At 39.0% G+C, this 21,321-nt stretch overlaps 1 protein-coding gene across 2 annotated transcripts in view; it reads left to right on the forward strand.

The window, feature by feature from the left end:
- The window catches only part of DPP10 (dipeptidyl peptidase like 10), a 793,501-nt gene that overhangs the window by 161,633 nt on the left and 610,547 nt on the right, over positions 1-21,321 (forward strand). For both annotated transcript variants that reach the window (XM_025277255.3, XM_025277261.3), the window contains exon 2: positions 15,048-15,162. In XM_025277255.3, coding sequence (XP_025133040.2) covers positions 15,048-15,162 — 115 coding nt within the window. The remainder of the gene's footprint in view (positions 1-15,047; positions 15,163-21,321) is intronic.

Consider the following 21,321-nt stretch of genomic DNA (forward strand, 5'->3'; position numbering starts at 1 on the left):
CAATATGTTGATACTGTGTCTAAAAATGTTTCACTAACTCTAGCAACACAGGAAGCTATAGATAGGAAATTAAAGATGAGAGTAGACGCCTTAGAAGAGGCAATAATGCATATTGGGACTGAGTTACAGACTTTAAAAGTGAAAATGGCTCTGTCTTGCCACGCTGATTACTGGTGGATATGCGTGACATCTTTAAAGGTAAACGAGACAGATTATAAATGGGAAAAAAATTACAAATCATATTTCAGGTGTTTGGAACAGCTCTGACATTGGCCTAGACTTAGGGAAATTTCATAATCAAATACAGACCCTGGAACACTCTCGACTGGATTTTACCACCGCTGGAGAAGCTAATGACTTATTTCACACCTTCTCTAACTTTATTTCTGGAAAAAACATTCTGTCTAATATCCTTGGATACGTCATTGCTGGTGCTTTAATTTTGCTTCTCATAATCATTCTTCCTTGTATTGTCAGGATTCTTTGGCAGAACATTCAGAAGCTCGCGAATGAGCTGCATCTGGCTGTTTTAAGAAATAAAAAAGGGGGAGATGCCGGGAGCCGGCATATTGCATATTGAGTGCAGCACTTTCCACAGCATCATCTTTCAGGATCTGGAATAGCTCAACTAGAATTCTATCACTGCCGGGAGCAGGAGCTCCGCCCATGGCAAAGGTCATGAGGAAGGAGGCTCGGCATACGCAAAGGCAGGATCAAGCTTCAGGAGTCCCCCTGGAAATTCTCGAGCATCTACCCCCAAAACCAGAGTCTGCCTACTTTCTGCTTTGTGCTTTCACCTACACCTCTGACTTTACAGGGGGCTGTCCCCCACTACCTCTCTCTGAAAAAAGAGTTAGCTTACAGCTCCAGTTAATAATTCCTGGGTGTGACAGTGTTTGAACCTACAAACTCCTTTGGAAGTCCTCTAGCCTGCCTGAATAGGTTTTTCCGGCCACATGTGATTGTTCAGAGCCTCCCAACTGTGAGAGGCAGGGGATGTTCTAAACTGTCTAAACACAGATTCCTTTGAGTAGTTAAAAGATTGATTAGAAATTGTATTGGTGAAGGGTTTTTCACTTGTTGGGCCAATGTTTGCTGCTAAGTCTCCATACCCCTTACCTACTGTGTCCTTGGCAGTGTATTGATTGATATAATGGGTGTATAGAAATGTAAGTAGTAGCCTCAATGTTTGTAACCTTGGACCCTTGAGTTAATTCTTTTGCTTGTTATAGCCCACCTCACCTTTGCCCTAAAGGAATGCATCTTTGTCCAATGCTTTTTTGGAGGCTGGCACCTGACTTTGAAATAATCACCTTTAGAGAAAAATAAATTTCTTAAAATGTTAACCGGCCTCCTAGCCAGAAGATGATGTAAATCACCTAAACTTTTGCATATGATAAGTTTGAAAGCCTGGCTTCGATTAGGATCAGGAACTGCTGTCCTTGCATGACTCCACCCCTTTCCTCATTATCCTCTATGCACAACTTAAGGTATAAAAACTACTTTGGAAAATAAAGTGCGGGCCTTGTTCACCGAAACTTGGTCTCCCCATGTCGCTCTCTCTCTCAAATTCTGGCTGAGTCTCCATCTGGAGCGTGGAACCTGCCATGCTTGCTAATTATGCCTGGGCTTCTAAGATCCGACCGAGGAGGCCTCAGTGTCTCCTCTCCTTCGGGAGAACGGAAGGACGCCTGCGGCCTACATAAGTGGTGCAAACTTCTTGTCTTGAAGTTTTATTGGTCTCCCACGTAAACCAAGCTACTCAGCCTCTTTTGTCCACTGAATTTTCCTACTGAGCTATCCTCATTCTATTACTCTTTATATCTTTGATAAATATTTAAATAAATAGGTCGCCTACACTGTCTCTCCTTCGAATACCCTGGATCAGCCGGGGCTGGACCCCGGCATGGGTAGGTCCATCATGTATCAAAAATTGTGCTGGGCATCACAGATATAATGAGAAATAACTAGCTTCACTGCCATCCTCATAGGCAAGAGGATAGTTTGCTAAAATATTGGAACTTTGGGAAAACAATGAAAGATGATGTCTGCAGCCTTCTCAGCTGAAATCACACTCAAAGATGATTGTCTGCCTTGTTAGCTACTCATGCTGACTAATGAATCCCAAAACTTTAGGACTGTTGATCCCAACTTGTAGATCACTGAGATTCTTTTAGTGGTCTTTAAACAATAAGCATACATTTCCTGAGATGAGCCAACAACTACTCTCCTGGGATGTCTTTTCTCTTTAGATTACAGAGAGAGATAGCTAGTTCATCTTCTAGTTCTCAAATGGCTGGGATGACTCCCTGGAGATTAAAGACCTTATTCTTTACTCTTAAAGTGTAAAGCTGACCATAGTTGGTCAGTCCAAATAGTTTGTGAACACTTACTATGTGCCATACCAGTTGTAGGAGGTGCAAAGATTAGTATGTCATGGTTTCACTTGCAGATGAGGTGGAACTCAATTGAGATTGAAACAAGATTTGGTAGGAAGAAGATAATAAAAGTGACCATTGTGTCTTAGGCACTATCTGTTGGATTCATAATTGTGAAATATTAGGTCAATCATATATGTTAATAGAGCTTGTAGTTATAGAATTGGAATTTAAAATCAAGATATACTGATGCCAAAGCTGCTAACCAATAATGTATTCACCAAATTTCACTGAGGTTGAGGTGCATCATTTTAATAGTTTCAGAACTGTATTCCTAGGACTTAATCTCTATAGTTGAGATTCTCAGCCTTTACTGTGCACAAGAATCTTCTGGAAGCTTGTTAAAACAAAGATTCTTCAGGACCCAGAAACCCAGTAAGTCTGTGATGGAGCCAAATAATTTGCATTTATACTATCTCAGAAGTGACACTACCATTCTTCGAGTAGCACTGACCTCAGGGATGTTTATCTAACTTTAGCAAACAGCAGAATCACTAGGACAGATTTTAAAAGACATTGTTGGACTGGGCCTTCCATGGAGATTCAGCAGGTCCAGAATGAGGCTAAATACTTTTTATTTCAAGCATGCTTTCAGATGATGTTCAGCAGCATCTAAAGGTCAACTTTAGACTCTGCTGGTTCATGGACTGCACTTAGGGCTAAGGAACTTTCCAACTAGGTAAATGTAAATAACCTAATAAGAAACTCAATTTTGAGAGATGTAAACCCTTTGATCAAAATAAGTATTTTACCTCACTTGGAATTCTCATGGGAAAAGTAGAAAAAAATTGTGTAAAACTGCATATGTGAATGGCATAAATCTGGGAAGCAGTAAGTCCTACAAGTGACAAGTGATAGTGATACATGTGAAAGTGAAAGTCACTCAGTTGTGTCCAAACCTTTGTGACTCCATGGACTAAACAGTCCACGGATTCTCCAGGCTAGAATACTGAAGTGGGTAGCTTTTCTATTCTCCAGGGGATCTTCCCAACCCAGGGATCAAACCCAGGTCTCCTGCATTGCAGGCAGATTCTATACCAGCTGAGCCACAAGGGAAGAATACTGGGGTGGGTAGCCTATCCCACAAGGCAAGAATACTGGAATGCGTAGCCTATCCCTTCTATAGTGGATCTTCCTGACCCAGGAATTGAACCAGAGTCTCCTGCATTGCAGGTGGATTCTTTACCAGCTGAGCTATGAGGGAAGTAACAATGATACATGAAAAGAAGTTATACATATAGAGGGCAAAGCTAGGCTGCTTGAAAGATACAGTGATGCCTTTAGCTACCTGTTTTCTTAGAGATCAATTTTTTAATAGCTTGTCCATACATTCATTTTAAATATTTAATGTATAAAATTAATTAAAAATCTTTGAATGGTGTAAAATGCCATTAAATGCTATCACTAGAAATTGTGTTCATATAGAGGAAAAAAGTGGGCCTGAGCCAAGCCTGGGGGAGCTCCACAGCTTAGAGTTAAGTCTAAGAAAAAACCAGTAAAAAAAATGGAGAAGTAGTTCATGATGGAGGATAAAAAATTAGGAGAGTGTGGTATCACAGGAAAGACTTTCCTGGGAGGATGTGTTGGTTAATGGTTTAGGTTGCTGCTGAGAATTTGTGTAAAATAATGGAAAAATTGACTGTCTGATTTGGCACCATAAAGACCATGAAGTCATCTCATCTAGGTGTCATGTGAAGCCCCAGTTGGCCTTCTTACAGAAAGAAGGTATAATGAGAAACTGGGGTCAAAATCTAAATAATTTGTTGATATGTGTGTCCATGGATTTTGTTTTGAAATATAATTTTAATTAGTGTTTCTATTGTTATAATATCACATTTTTTTATTAGTACAGGTTTATATTACATGTAATACCCAGCATGCATCATGATTTTTCTTTCTTTCTCTCTTTTTTTTTAAGTATTCTATCTTCAAATGATTATTTTTCCAGACTAATTCACAGTAATTTTATCAGATCAAGGGAAGAGTTCTTTTAGAGTTTTGTTTTTTGGGGACTGCTTTAAATTTTTGGTTTAATCTAGGAAGATGAAGATTTTTTTTCCATATTGAATCTTGCTTAAGAGCAATTCAGTGATTCCTACATCCTTCAAGTGATCTTAGATGCCCTACAGCAAAGTTATGTGGTTTTCTTTCTTTGGACACTAAAACTGTCTAAAGTCACTTAATATATCTGCTGCTATCATGTACATTTCTAAAACTGTGGCAAAATATGCATAACATGAAACTTACCACTATAATTTTAGGTGTGCTACTCTCTTTGGTAATAAGAGTGGTACCGCTCTAACTGATATGAAGTGCATTCATACCATTGTGCAGCCTACATTAACATATATCTTTAGAACTTTCTTGTCTTCTCAAACTGAAACTCCATACCCATTAAACAATGACTCCCCACATACAGACAGATATCAAAATGACTCTTTTACAGTTCCATCTTTCGTATTTTACATAAATGATAACAATTACATATTTATATTGTGTGTCAATTAACACAGACAATCTTTATCTTTTGTTTTGCAAATTCTATGTGTGTGTGTGTTAGTGGTTCAATCGTGTCTAACTCTTTGTGAGCCCATGCACTATAGCCTGCCAGGTTCCTCTGTCCATGGGGATTCTCCAGGCAAGAATACTGGAGTGGATTGCCATTTCCTTCTCCAGGGAATCTTCCCAACCCAGGGATTGAAGCTGGGTCTCCTGCGTTGCAGGCAGATTGTTTACCATGTGATTGTGGTTTCAGTCTGTCTGCCCTCTGATGCCCTCTCTCAGTGCTTACCATCTTACTTGGTTTTCTCTTACCTTGGATGTGGGGTATGTCTTCACGGCTGCTCCAGCAAAGTGCAGCCACTGCTCCTTACCTTGGACATGAGGTAGCTCCTCCCTGCTGCATCCCCTGACATCAGGCATGGGGTAGCTCCTCCCGGTCACCACCACTGACCTCGCATGTGGGATAGCTCCTCCCAGCCGCCGCCCCTGACCTCGGATGTGGGGTAGCCCCTCACAGCTGCACTTGTGTGCTGTCTTAGCCGCCCGCGCTGTGGAGCCATCTGAAACAGACGGGTCATGGTGGAGAGGTCTGACAGAATGTGGTCCACTGGAGAAGGGAATGGCAAACCACTTCAGTATCCTTGCCTTGAGAACCCCATGAACAGTATGAAAAGGCAAAAAGATAGGACACTGAAAGATGAACTCCCCAGGTTGGTAGGTGCCCAGTATACTACTGGAGATCTGTGGAGAAATAACTCCAGAAAGAATGAAGGGAAGGAGCCAAAGCAAAAGCAACACCCAGTTGTGGATGGGACTGGTGATAGAAGCAGGGTTCAGTGCTGTAAAAAGCAATATTGCATAGGAACCTGGAATGTTAGGTCCATGAATCAAGGCAAATTGGAAGTGGTCAAACAGATGACAAGAGTGAACGTTGACATTCTAGGAATCAGCGAATGAAGATGGACTGGAATGGGTGAATTTAATTCAGATGACCATTATATCTACTATTGTGAGCAGGAATCCCTTAGAAGAAATGGAGTAGCCATGATGGTCAACAAAAGAGTCTGAAATGCAGTACTTGGATGCAATCTCAAAAATGACAAAATGATCTCTGTTCATTTCCAAGGCAAACCATTCAGTATCATGGTAATCCAAGTCTATGTCCAAACTAGTAATGCTGAAGAAGCTGAATTTGAACAGTTTTATGAAGACCTACAAGACCTTTTAGAATTAACACCCCCAAAAGATATCCTTTTCATTATAGGGGCCTGGAATGCAAAAGTAGGAAGTCAAGAAACACCTGGAGTAACAGGCAAATTTGGCGTTAGTGTACAGAATGAAGCAGGGCAAAGGCTAATAGAGTTCTGCCAAGAAAATGCACTGGTCACAGCAAACACCCTCTTCCAACAACACAAGAGAAGACCCTATACATGGACATCACCAGATAGTCGAAGCCAAACTCAGATTGATTATATTCTTTGCAGACAAAGATGGAGAAGCTCTATAGAGTCAGCAAAAACAAGACTGGGAGCTGACTGTGGCTCAGGTCATGAACTCCTTATTGCAAAATTCAGACTGAAATTGAAGAAAGTGGAGAAAACCACTAGACCATTTAGGTATGACCTAAATCAAATCCCTTATGACTATACAGTGGAAGTGAGAAAGAAATTTAAGGGACTAGATCTGATAGCGTGCCTGATGAACTATGGAACGAAGTTCGTGACATTGTACAGGAGACAGGGATCAAGACCATCCCCAAGAAAAAGAAATGCAAAAAAGCAAAATGGCTGTGTGAGGAGGCCTTACAAATAGCTGTGAAAAAGAAGGGAAACAAAAAGCAAAGGAGAAAAGGAAAGATATACCCATTTGAGTGCAAAGTTCCAAAGAATAGCAAGGAGAGATAAGAAAGCCTTTCTCAGCAATCAATGCAAACAAATAGAGGAAAATAATAGAATGGGAAAGACTAGAGAACTCTTCAAGAAAATTGGATGCCAAGGAAACATTTTATGCAAAGATGGGCTCAATAAAGTACAGAAATTGTAAGGACCTAACAGAAGCAGAGGATATTAAGAAGAGGTGGCAGGAATACACAGAACTCTACAAAAAAGATCTTCACGACCCACATAATCACAATGATGTGATCCCTCTCCTAGAGCCAGACATCGTGGATGTGAAGTCAAGTGGGCCTTAGGAAGCATCACTATGAACAAAGCTAGTGGAGGTGATGAAATTCCAGTTGAACTATTTCAAATCCTGAAAGATGATACTGTGAAAATGCTGCACTCAGTATGCCAGCAAATTTGGAAAACTCAGCAGTGGCCACAGGACTGGAAAAGGTCAGTTTTCATTCCAATACCAAAGAAAGGCAATGCCAAAGAATGCTCAAATTACTGCACAATTGCACTCATCTTACACTCTAGCAAAGTAATGCTCAAAATTCTCCAAGCCAGGCTTCAGCAGTGCATGAATCATGAAATTCTAGATATTCAAGCTGGTTTTAGAAAAGGCAGAGGAACCTGAGATCAAATTGCCAACATCTGCTGGATCATCGAAAAGACAAGAGAGTTCCATAAAAACATCTATTTCTGCTTTATTGACTATGCCAAAGCCGTTGACTGTGTGGATCACAATAAACTGTGGAAAATTCTTTAAGAGATGGGAATACCAGACCACCTGACCTGCCTCTTGAGAAATCTGTGTGCAGGTCTGGAAGCAACAGTTAGAACTGGACATGGAACAACAGACTGGTTCCAAAGAATGTTTTTGCTGGACATAGATTTTTTGTGGTTGATAGTTTTTTCTTTTAGTCCTTGAAATATATTATCCCACTGTTTCTGGCCTGCAAATTTTCTGCTGAGAAAACCATTGCTATTGCTTATAGAGCATATTTCTAATAGCTGTTTTAAAGTCTCTCTGTAGTAAGTCCAGAACCTGTTATTTTACAGTTAATTTCTAGAGATATATTTTGTTCTCTGACTGGACCATGTTTTCCTTTTTCTTTTTCTGTAAGCCTGTGGTCTTTTGTTTAAAACTGGGCATTTTAATAAATAGCCACTTCTTCCAGTCATTAGAGACTGGATTTTTGCAGAGGAAGATGTTCTCTAATCAGTTCAGCAGGAAACCTCAACATATTTTCAGGTCTTTTTTTGCATTTGTCTTCCCTAGACCTGTGTGTCCATGTCCCCCACCCTACATTCTCCCTTCCCCACTTCCCACAATTTCTCAGTATACATGGTTCTTTTAAAATGTCTTGATTTCTCTAAGGGTTTCACCCTAGCTTTTTCTTAAATTGTTGAATATTATAGTTTATTTCTAAGCAGATAATCTCTTTTCCTCAAATTCTGTTTGTCTACAGACCTCCTGCAGTTTTCATTCACCATGGAAGTCTCTGTGGCCTTCCATGCCTTCGACTTGAGATCTAAGCTATTGCTGCTACTTCTATCAGGCAAGACAGAAACCAGTCCCTCAGGTAGCACACAGATAGGCCAGAGCATGCAAACAACTCCCACTCAGTTCTTCCATCTGAAGAAAGGAACTGGGAATTGAGTCCCTTCCTCCTGAGCATACTGTACTATGCCAGCGAGGGTAATAGGGCATTCAGACATGCCATGACATATCTCGCCTTTTTAAGTATGGCTTTTTCATGGTTGGATATTTGCTTGGTTGCTACAGATCCTTAGCTGGTTTAGAGTTCCTATAATGCTATTTTAATCAGTCCATTGTTATTTACTTGGTGTTTCCATGAAGGCTGGGAGCATCCTAGTCTGCCACCTTGCTGATAGCAGATTTGTTTATTTGCTTTTTTAATTGATGTTTTACAGTTTTACTTGTGGTTTTGAAGTCTAAACAGGTTCAGAATCTTAGGAGATCTGCCAAACCTATAAATCATGATATTGTGAAAATATTACTGAAAAACACATTGCTGATAGCTGTCATGTTTGTTTTGTTTCTAATTTAATGGTGATCCATGTAGAAGTGTGTCACAAACAAACATAATTATCAGGGAGTGATGAATGCCAAATTACAATTGGGATAATTGCTACTTCTTTTATAAACAAATTAATGGTGAACAAATAAAACCAAATGAGAATGTTTTTAAAATAATAAAGCAAATAGCAATAAAGACTCTTGCCTTGTATTTCTAATATTTCCAGGTGATGATGCTGGGGTCTTTAGGTCATACTATGAGTAGCACTAGCTCAACACTGCCTCATGTACACTGGTAACACGAAGCTGTAACAGATATAATTTTTAAAAAATATATAACTTGTGTTCATTTACTAAAACTGTGCACTTCACTTGACATAGTCTTTTAATTGGAGATGGATGATAAATTAGAAACTTGTGAATGTCTGCAAGCATAATGGGCAATTTTAAGAAGTGGTAGGTATTATCAGCATTAAATTACAAATTAAGTATGAAAAATAATTTCTACAGTTATATTTTCATTACTAATATTCATTACTAATATTATCACCAACTCCTGGAGCCTACTCAAACTTATGTCCACTGAGTCAGTGACATATTTATTATATACATTTATATTCTTTTGGGACTTTCCAGGTGGATGAGTGGTAAAGAATCTGCATGCTAATGCAGAAGATGCACGTTTGATCCCTCGGTCAGAAAAATCACCTGGAAAAGGAAATAGCAATCCACTCCAGTATTCTTGCCTGGAAAACCAATGGGTAGAGGAGCCTGGCAGGCTACAGTCCCTGGGGTAGTAAAGGGTCAGAAGTGACTTGGCAATTGAGCATACCCATACATTTATATTCCTTTTTCTTAATTTTTAGGAAGTTGGCTTTGCTGGTTTAGCTTTTTTCCTTGTTTTGCACAAAGAAATTATATATCAGTCAGTACAGTTGCTCAATCATGTCCAACTCTCAGTGATCCCATGGACTGCAGCAAGCCAGGCCTCCCTGTCCATCACCAGCTCCTGGAGTTTACTCAAACTCATGTCCATCACATCGGTGATGCCATCCAACCATCTCATACTCTGTCGTCCCCTTCTCCTCCAGCCTTCAATGTTTCCCAGCATCAGGGTCTTTTCAAATGAGTCAGCTCTTCGCATTAGGTGGCTAATGTATTGGAGTTTCAGCTTCAGCATCAGTCCTTCCAATGAATATTCAGGACTGATTTCCTTCAGGATGGACTGATTGGATCTCCTTGCAGTCCAAGGGACTCTCAAGAGTCTTCTCCAACTCTACAGTTCAAAAGCATCAATTCTTAGGTGCTCAGCTTTCTTTATAGTCCAACTAACATATCCATACATAACTACTGGGAACACCATAGCTTTGATGAGATGGACCTTTGTTGGCAAAATAATGTCTCTGCTTTTCAATATGCTGTCTAGATTGGTCATAACTTTTCTTCCAAGGAGCTAGCATCTTTTAGTTTCATGGCTGCAGTCACCATCTGTAGTGATTTTGGAGCCCAAAAAAATAAAGTCTGACACTGTTTCCAGTTTCTCCATCTGTTTCCCATGAAGTGATGGGACCAGATGCCATGATCTTAGTTTTCTGTATGTTGAACTTTTAGCCAACTTTTTCACTCTCCTCTTTCACTTTCATCAAGAGGCTTTTTAGTTCCTCTTCACTTTCTGCCATAAGGGTGGTGTCATCTGCATATCTGAGGTTATTGATATTTCTCCCAGCAATCTTGATTCCAGCTTGTGCTTCTTTCAGCCCAGCGTTTCTCATGATGTACTCTGCATAGAAGTTACATAAGCAGGGTGACAATATACAGCCTTGACATACTCCTTTTCCTATTTGGAACCAGTCTGTTGTTCCATGTCCAGTTCTAACTGTTGCTTCCTGACCTGCATATAGGTTTCTCAAGAGGCAGGTCAGGTGGTCTGGTATTCCCATCTCTTTCAGAATTGTCCACAGTTTATTGTGATCCACACAGTCAAAGGCTTTGACATAGTCAATAAAGCAGAAATAGATGTTTTTCTGGAACTCTCTTGCTTTTTTTATCATCAAGCAGATGTTGGCAATTTTATCTCAGGTTCCTCTGCCTTTTCTAAAACCAGCTTGAACATCTGGAAGTCCATGGTTCATGCACTGCTGAAGCCTGGCTTGGAGAATTTTGAGCATTAGTTTACTAGTGTATGAGATGAGTGCAATTGTGTGGTAGTTTGAGCATTCTTTGGCATTGCCTTTCTTTGGGATTGGGATGAAAACTGACCTTTTCCAGTCCTGTGGCCACTGCTGAGTTTTCCAAATTTGCTGGCATATTGAGTACAGCATCTTCACAGCATCATCTTGGCTTTAGACAATTATTATTCTAGACTGTCACATTTGCACTTAATTCTTTAGATAACATAAAGACATTAAAAGGCTTTGTGGAATAAAGTGATGTAAATGAAACCAAGATTGAGAAATATTATAATGGTAATGAATTTAAGATGGATGAAAAGAGGGAATGAGAGTAAGAGTTTATTAAGTCTGCTTTCCTAAGCAGGGACTTGAAGATGCCTTAGGTAGTGATGGGTCATTTTTAGAGGAGCCTGACATTCATATGTGTATCTCTTTATGAACACCAGATAAATATTTTTTACTCAAATATGTTTTACAATTTTTAAAATGGTATATATTTTTTTACTATGCCATTATGGAAAATATGAATTTATTTGAAAGCATTACAGAATTCTGAAGAGTGTTTATAAAACTGTGAATTTTTCAAATATGTAGAGGCTCAAATTATTCCTTGATTTATTGGTTTATGGACTGCTTCAAGAAATATTTACTTCTAGAACAGCATATTATTGAGTGAGCATGGTTTCTGAACTTGGACTTTTATGGGTTGGAACTTGAGATATTCTACTCATTAACAGTGAATGTAATTGTTATTGATCTCTCTAAATCTCATTTTTTGATGTGCAAATTTGTCAAAATAATAGTACATTTACTTATTTATTGTGAGGATTTTATGAGATTGTGATTATAAAGTGTCTAGTACAGTACCCAAACACATAAGATATCTATTATTGCTGTTAGACAGTGTTTGGTAGACATTATAGTTATATCATGTTCATAAACCAAAAAACTCACTCTGAAGTCATTTTTCTAGTTATTTGCCTTCAGTTTCAGTGAGTGAATCAAAATCAGAATCAGTAGATATAAAATTGTAATTTCCTCTTGATTCCTTTGAAAGTGAAAGTGAAGTCGCTCAGTCATGTCTGACTCTTTGCGACCCCATGGGCTGTAGCCTACCAGGCTCCTCTGTCCATGGGATTTTCCAGGCAAGAGTACTGGAGTGGGGTGCCATTTCCTTCTCAAGATTCCTTTATTGGACTGAACAGTCGGTTATAATTGCTTACAGTTACTCTTTTCCCTTTTCCTACACATCCTCTTGAGTTAATAAATGTGGCAGTGCTTGTGATTGTTGGCCAAGATACTCACTTCTTATTGTTTGTTGCCCCTTTTTTCATTGTCTTAGTTCTTGAGATGAGTATTTCACAACTTCTTGCCCATCTTAGCCTTCTTTTCGGGGCTTCCCAGGTGGTGCTAGTGGAAAGAACTTACTTGCCAATGCAGGAGAAGTAAGAGATGTGGGCTCGATTCCTGAGTTGGGTAGATCCCGTGGAGGAGAGTATGACAACCCACTCCAGTATTCTTGCCTGGAGATCCCATGGACAGAGAGCCTGGTGGGCTACAGTCCATAGAGTTGCAAAGACTCAGGGTCTGAAGTGACTTAGCATGCATACATGCTCAGGGTTCTATTAATACATAGAGCATTGCATCTCTGATCTGTCACTCTTACTTCAGAGGAGTCTTAACTGACTTGTACATGTGAGCTCGGTTGTGACTGACTCCTTGTAACCTCATGGACTGTGTAGCCCATCAGGCTTCTCTGTCCAGGCAAGAATACTGGGGTAGATTGAACCTGTCTCTCCTGCACTGTCAGATGGATTCTTAACAACTAAGCCACCTGGGAAGCCCTGTGAGTAGTCTTAAGTAGAACCTTCATATGGGAAATAACTGTTCATCACATCACACAGATTCTAACAAAGAAATTGACCTATCAACCTTCAGTCACATTGCATTCCAGAAAAGTGTTTCTGGTCTGGGACAACTATTACTTGTCTTTTTTTTTTTTTTAATTTCTTTATTTTTGGTTGTTCTGGGTCTTTCTTTGCTGCTGCACAGGTTTTTCTCTAGTTGTGGTGAGCGGGGACTGCTCTCTAGTTGTAATGCACAGGCTTCTCATTGCAGTGGCTTCTCTTGTTGTGGAGCATGGGCCCTAGAGCACAGACTCGGTAGTGGTGCCACACCAATTTAGTTGCTCCATGGTATGCGGGACCTTCTTGGAGCAGGGATCAAACCCGTGTGTCCTCCATTGGCAAGAAGATTCTTTACCACTGAGCAACCAGAGAAACTGTATTGTTTGTCTTGATGTTGCTGCTGCTGCTGCTGCTGCTAAGTCGCTTCAGTCGTGTCCGACTCTGCGCAACCCCATAGATGGCCTCCCGCCAGGCTCCCCCATCCCTGGGATTCTCCAGGCAAGAACACTGGAGTGGGTTGACATTTCCTTCTCCAATGCATGAAAGTGAAAGTGAAGTCGCTCAGTCGTGTCCGTCTCTTAGTGACCCCATGGACTGCAGCCTACCAGGCTCCTCTGCCCATGGGATTTTCCAGGAAGAGTGCTGGAGTGGGGTGCCATTGCCTTCTCTGCTTAATGTTGTTACTTTAATGCTAATGATTTGATAATCTACTGTCTCAACTTATATGGAATAAGTTTATAAATGGAAATTCTAGCCAAAATGCTGGAGGGATAGAGGTATTGAACAATAAGCATTAATAAGCATGAACAAGAGGTGTGGTGTGAACCATTTCAGAAAAAGGAGTGAGATTGACTTCTGCTGGATTTGGTTCATCAGAATGAAAGATAAACCTAAATGTACTGATCTGAGAAGGGGTAAACGTTAAGAAAACACCCTCTATGCATGGTTTATTCTAGCATTTATTTAGGACCTAGTTTTTAAGTCCAAAGAGTTTATGGCAGAATTGACTGCCACTGTCACTATGTGAAAATTGGCTTCAGTGCTTTAAACTGTGAGTCACAATAACCCATTTATAGTTTGTCAAATGTTTATATCATATTTTACTTATCTTTTTTAAAGAAAGACTGGGGCTTCTTGGATGATTTGTGTATACACAGTGAACTGGAAACCTTTATGTTTTTTTTTCATTTGTCCCCAAATAATTTGACTATTTTTCAATAAAGAAGGTTTTATTGGGAATGGAGTAAAAGAAATTGGGGATGGGGTAGAGAGAAAGAAATAAGAAACTTAGTGTTTTATAAACTTTATTGTAAAGAAAATCTGGCATGTATTTCAAATCAAGGTAGTCTGTGCTTTACTTTGGTGAATGATGCTAGAAAGTCAACAGAATAGAAGACAGATCTGAAAATTGAAAAGTTTTACTGTGCATATAGTAAAAGATGCTCAAGTTCCTCCTTCTCTATCAGTCATACCTCCTTGCCAATATCATGCATGCTGCCCAGGGAGAAGATGTTGTTATCTATTGCTATGGAAGCAATTGGTTAATTTAGTTACTCCATCCTCTTGATTTTTATGAGTGGTGGGAGAACTGTTAAAAGAGGACTTTTTATGTTGACTAATGTGCACCGCTCTGCATTAGGGGGGGATTTTGAATTATTTTCCCATCACTAATCTTTTTTTCCCCTTTACCAGTTAAAAAGTAGTCTATAGTGCTCTAGGAATATTAATATTTAAATCCTCATTGTAGGGTCCATTGTAGCAAGAAAAATGTAAATAGGCACACTTTATTTCCATATTATTTTGCAGAGTATTTTGGCAATCATTCTAGTGTTTATAGTCAATGTATTTTAATGCCATCCACATTTTGGACAGCAGGCATAAAGCTCTGCTGGTTTATCTCTTGGAGAAGTAAGATTGCCCCTCATAAGATAGACATTTATAATATATGCACCTTTGAATAATTAAATGAGCCACCGAAGAGGAAATGGATTCTAATCAGTTTTCAAACTGTGATTCTTCCATGCACTGAATCATTCCTTTATGAATACATTTCTCTTGGAGCATGTATAATTATGAAACTTCTTTTTTTTCTCTCTCTGTAGGAACTGGGAAGTAACAGCCCTCCACAGAGAAACTGGAAGGGAATTGCTATTGCCCTGCTGGTGATTTTAGTTGTATGCTCACTCATCACTATGTCAGTCATCCTCTTAACCCCAGGTAATCTGTCTTTATTACTCTCTTATGGTGGTATTGTGGATGATAATTTCACATTGAAATATCTAAAGAGGACAATCTTATATGGTATCTTAGGACACATTAACATTGGTTGGAATAAAAAAATGCATAACCAGACATTTTGCAAATGGCACAGTCATTTTGTGGTTTAAATATCATGCAAGATATTTTGGGGACATTGGAATATAAAATATATATGTATATATATATGGAATGCTAAGGAGATCTTTGGTCTTTATTGCTACTTAGAGACTTATTATGATTGTTACTTTAATAAATGTGGAGCATATTTGACTTTTATTGCAAATGGAGATGAGGGAGTAGAGTCTGGAAGTTTCCATATGTAGGAGATAGCCCAACTGTATTGATGGTGGGAAGGGAGGATTTCATGTACAAAGAGATTTAGATCAAAAGAAAATGAGCTAAGCCTCTAAGTGTGATACCTCAAATTTCTTCCTCTCTTCTTTCTCTGTCGTTTTTACATTCCCAGTTTCTGTCTAAAAATACTCTCCAAACTGCTCCTGCATTACTCTTTAAATTTTGTTCTTTATATTAAATGGTTGAATTCTATTATGTAAATTATCAGTATGTTTAATTCTTCACTGGGACTTATTTCAGTACTTGGAATTTTACTGCTCTTTGGTAGGTGCTATTACAGAAGGCAGAGAAAGGCTGCTCACATTTTAAACTCACAAACTGCCTTCCAGGAACAAAAAAAAAAAATTGTCATGCTGCTACAACCCACCCAACTAGCTTGCTCAAAGACTGGTCACTGTATAAGGTTCAGCATTATTAAAAAAAAAAATCATTTCTTATACCTATAACTAGTCCAAAAATAGATAAAGCTAGTCCAAATTATGCAGTTACAGCCTGTTGTTAAAGACTATGTATTTATAACTTCACTTCCTGTCCCAGTTTTGTTATTTACAAACCCTTTAAAAATGTTGAATTTATTTCCTCATGTACAATATTTGATTAACAAAATGACCTCTTTCACAGGTTCATTTAGTCAACTAATTATTGTGGCTAATTATACAAATTGCAGTATCCACTGTTCCAAATGTGTAGATTTCCAAAAATTTAGTTCATAGTTGTTATTTAACATATGAAGAGCTGGAGAAAGAATTTGAGGGAATCAGGAAAGAGGAAAGAGGAGGGAAAGAGAATTTTAAACAAAGATAGAAAAAACATTCCTGATAAGAACTGGCTTATCTATCATTCTCCTTAGGAATTGTCTCTTACAGCCTCATTTGTGCATCTGCAAGACAGTGTAATGAGTGGTGTGATGGCTATGAGTTGTTGCCAGTTGCCAAGAATGTTTGTTAAAGGAAAATGAGCTTATGTTCAGTGCAGTGTTTCACTTAAACATAGAAATTTTGACATAATTATTAAAAACTGAATAACATGCTTTAACTGCTTCTATTGGTGACTGTTAACCAGATGGAAGAAATTAGTTTCATAAAATGCCTCTGTGTTTCTCTTGAATATTTTTCTGTCTGAGTCTAGTATCCTTTTCCTAGTTGTTGACTCTTTGAGGCCACAGTGATACTTTGGTGTCTTTGGGAGATTGGTATAACAAAGACCTATAGAGTTGGTTACTCACTCTGCACAACCCTTTCCAACTTGCCCCAGTAATAAAAATACAGGATAGTTGCATTCATTTTGTCATGCACTTATTCATTTATTAAAGCAAGAGTTTACATAAGATACACTTTGGTTTGAATTCTGGATCTATCAGAACTAGTTTTGTGAAATTGGCTAATAGTTTAACCTTGTCTTTAACTTCACTCATCTGTATTATGGAAGCAACTCATAATGGCAACTTTACATTGTTGTTACTAACCAAGGTTCTTGACCTCGTTAATATATAGAAATTGATAAGAAGCCAGACAAAAAATTCAGGCAAGGCTTTACTGGGGCCCCTGCTATAGCAGAGAGGAGCAAAAAACAAGCAACAGGTTCCCTTTCTTGCTCATTTGCTCCCCAAGGGGGACACGCTGGTTCTTTATATGGGATGACAGTCTCAGGTCCAGGGCTTGGCTCAGAGGGGTGACTTAGGTGTTCTGCCCACCCCTTTGGTGGTGCTGTGTGCAGGGGATATGCACAGTACCCTCCTCTTGCACTTCTTCAGAAGTGCAGTTGGGATCTTTGATGTTTTTGTATCTTGTTGTCTGTGGTTTGTCCAAACTGGGCATGCACACAGTTATTTTCAGTCCCTTATAGTTTTTTTGTATTTTGTTGCTTGAGAAGACGTTGGTCCATGTGTAAGCACTGCAGTAAAGGGTATTGGGTCCCAGGTCTTAGCCTGTCTCAGTGTTACCTCTCAGGGATAAATGAGCTAATAAAATTGAGGTGTTTGGTATAGTGTGTAGAACTACTGCTACCATTTGTTTTATTATTTTTATTGTTAAGTACTTATTGACCACCAGACACAATGCAAAACACTGTGTTACATGAGGGAGACTGCTAAGAAAAAGTATAAAGTCTTTTAGGAGTATAGATCTTCTCTGATTTCAATGTTAAGTTTTGGCATGTGGAAAAATGCCAAATATTTAATCTGGAGTCAGTCTCTCAGTGTTCTGTTCATTCATTTATTCATACATCAATAGATGATAATGGAGTTCTTACAACTTTCTAGGTACTATAGTAGTTGGTCTGTTTCCTGCTTTGTATCTTACCTTTATATCTTCCAATCTCCTTTTTCTACAACTACACATGAGCAAAACAACCACACATCCCCAACTCAGAGTTAATTTCATATGAGATTAATTATACAAATGGAAGTGGAAATTATTTTTTACATTGATAATGTACTAAATTTGTTTTCCCTGGAGAAGGAAATGGCAGCCCACTCCAGTATTCTTGCCTGGAGAACTCCATGAACAGAGGAACCTGGTGGGCTACAGTCCATGGGGTTGCAAAGAGTCAGACACGACTGTGCTAACACACACACACACACACACAAATTTGTTTACCACATGTTCGAATATGTTTGCATTGCACTGTTATTTTTGGCAGGGATGTTATGAAATGAAAAATAGAAGTCAGTATACTAGAGTGGAAAAAGTATTATTACAGAAACAACCTGTGTTCTATACTCTGTATAAATTCAGTGTCACCGGAATTGGAGGATTATGCAAACTGATGAAGCAGATAAATGAAATCATGGTGGTTAGGAATTTTGCTTGAGTTGTGAGTAAGCAAATACTATCCTGGCTACATGACCATCGTGGTGGGCTCACACCAAACAGCAGAGTGAAATATAAGGTCAGAAGATTTATTAGTTTGTGGCCTGAGTCCTAAGCCTGGAAGTACTCCCATAAGTTATCTAGTCTTGTCTCCCTCATTAGACAGGAAACAAACAAGCAAAAACCAAACAAAACTGAGTTTGTTTGTTTGTTTTTTTTTAAACTCTGGTTCTGAGGGCTAGCATGTTCATTGAGACCATTAGTGTGGACGTTTGATTTCACGCATGTATGCTTGAGTTTATCTGTGATCAGACTAGTGCTCTGATTACACAGAACCTTCCTCTTTTTAACCTCAGCAGTGCTACAACAGACCAGCAAGGGAAAACCTGTGACTGAGGGAATAATGTGCTACACTCCCCTCTAATCTTCACTTTGTTCACAAATACGTCCTGAAGGCTCAGCTTTCTATTAGTCAGTCAGACAGATGGCAACTTTCAACCAGGAAGAGGAATCCACTCAGGAGGGGAAGCTTCTGATTGTGACATTATTCATCAGGACACCTGACTTTTTAGAATAAAGGACTGACTCTAGAACAATCCATCCAGCAAGGGTGGAGGTCAGAAATCCATTTGCCTTTTATAGCTCTATGACCTTGGGCAAGTCACTTACCTTCTTTTGTTACTGGGGAGAACAAAATCTGACTCCATATTTAATCTGCTTCTTTTGCTTTAACCTTTGTTTTACATTACTTTTGTTCACTAAAAGGATAATGTTTATACATAATATCATGTCTCAGCCTGCCTCTCTGCCTGAATGGTAAACTAAAGTGCCTTTGTTCAGGATCCTGTCCACATGTGGTTATCCACAGGAAGGTACGCTTCCCTGGTGGCTCAGAGGTTAAAGCGTCTGCCTGCAATGCAGGAGACCCGGGTTCGATCCCTGGGTTGAGAAGATCCCCTAGAAAAGGAAATGGCAACCCACTCCAGTACTCTTGCCTGGAGAATCCCATGGAGGGAAGAGCCTGGTAGGCTGCAGTCCACGGGGTTGCAAAGAGTCGGACACGACTGAGCTACTTCACGTCACTTCTCCTTGAGGTTACCATTCCAAGAGATATTTCCAAGATTAATGATCTTTTGACTTTACTTCCTCACATTCACCCCCCACCCCACCCTGTTCTATAAAAGAACCTGGCATCCAGAACTTGATAAGATGGGTTTTTTTTTTTTTTTTTTTTTTTTTTTGGAGTAACTTGTCTACCATCCTCTCAGTTGGCCAGCCTTCCAAATAAAGTCTTAATCTTTTCCTCAACACCTCATCCCTTGGTTAATTGACCTGTCATGTAGTGAGGAGAGCCAGATTGGACTCGGTGACACTGTGATAGCAAGTGTTTTGTTGACAAAAGGGGCATCTTTGTTTTGCCAAAATTTGAAGTGATTTCTTGAAGTTCATTACAGTCCTAGTATTTATGATCTAATAAAACAACAGTAATAATAGTGACTTGCTTAGTAACAGACTAAATCTGGTAAGCTCTCTCACTGACCCTTCCTACATTGGAAATATATTTAATTGTTTTGAGGGGTAGATGGAGGAGAAAGCATACAAGGAATTATCTAGTCTAAGAAATGATTTAGAAACTGTTGTGCTCAAAATAGGATCACATTTTGCAGGTTAATGCTAAGACATGCAAGCCTATAACCAGAGAAACACATGTTCATTGTAATTTTGGTTTGATTGCAAATTTTATTACAGAAGTTATTCAACACAGGTGTCTTAATTTCCAAGATTGTCAGCAACTTCCCTGTCTTGTGAAAAGAAATCCTAATTATTTTTGAAGAGTGGGTTAACCATTTAAGTGTGTCTTTAATAAGTAACTATTTCTGAAACCAACTTTTCATTTTTTTTTCTGATTAAAGGGTATAATTACTTGGATATGTTGATTAAGCCCACATATCTTTTTGTTTGCACTGAAGTCACTAATAAAAAAAAGAATAGGTAACAATAAGATCAATAATTTGGCTTCTCAGGTGGTGCTAGTGATAAAGAACTTGCCTCCAGTGCAGGAGACTTAAGAGATGTGGGTTTGATCCCTAGGTCAGGAAGATCCCCTGGAGGGGTATGACAACCCACTCCAGAGCTCCTAGAGAATCCCATGGACAGAGAGACCTGGAGGACTATGGTCCATAGGGTCGCAGAGAGTTAGACATGACTGAAGCGACTTAACAAGCACACAAGATCAATAATTATACTCTAAAATATATGGGTGCACATTCATGCTTAAAGTCCTGGAAACCAGTTTTAGGTAGCTATACATTTACTCTACAGTCTCATATTTATATTTAATATGCAGAATGACAGTGAACATGGTTAGGAAATGTTTCACATAGGAAAGTTACCCATTTTGACCTGTTTTGAAAAATAGAGAAATGTACTTTATGAATTAGAATGTATTTGGTAGAGAGTATTCATCAAGCTCTTCAGTCTTGTTGCCATATTAAAATAACCACTATCGACTGTGTGTATTCCACCAGTTCTTCAGCGGCACTGGCCTGTTGGCCTTTGATTAATGTCTGTAATCAGTCAGTTTCAAAACAGGGTCATCAGGTTAATTTACTCTAATGGTTGACTAAAGGAAACATATAAGGTACTGAAATTGTGTCTTCATCATTAGCTCTAGCTCTCACTTTTAGGCAATTTTTTCTCCCTTTAGTTCCTTCTCCAGGTGTGCACCTAGGGTTGATCCTCACAGGTCTATCAGAGTATAAAAGAAGTCAAGCATTAAGGTGTAAGATATGAGAACTCTGCTTGATCTAACACAGTAATTTAATAAGGACTGTCCATTTCCATCATATAAATTTACTTATTTTCCCTAAAAGGTATCTCTAATAGTAAGAATTTTACAATAAATTTAGATTCCATTTTGGAGAAAATTTACAGAGGTTGAGATTGCCACTGT

This window comes from Bubalus bubalis, chromosome 2 (assembly GCF_019923935.1).
Source record: "Bubalus bubalis isolate 160015118507 breed Murrah chromosome 2, NDDB_SH_1, whole genome shotgun sequence".
Lineage (NCBI taxonomy): Eukaryota > Metazoa > Chordata > Mammalia > Artiodactyla > Bovidae > Bubalus > Bubalus bubalis.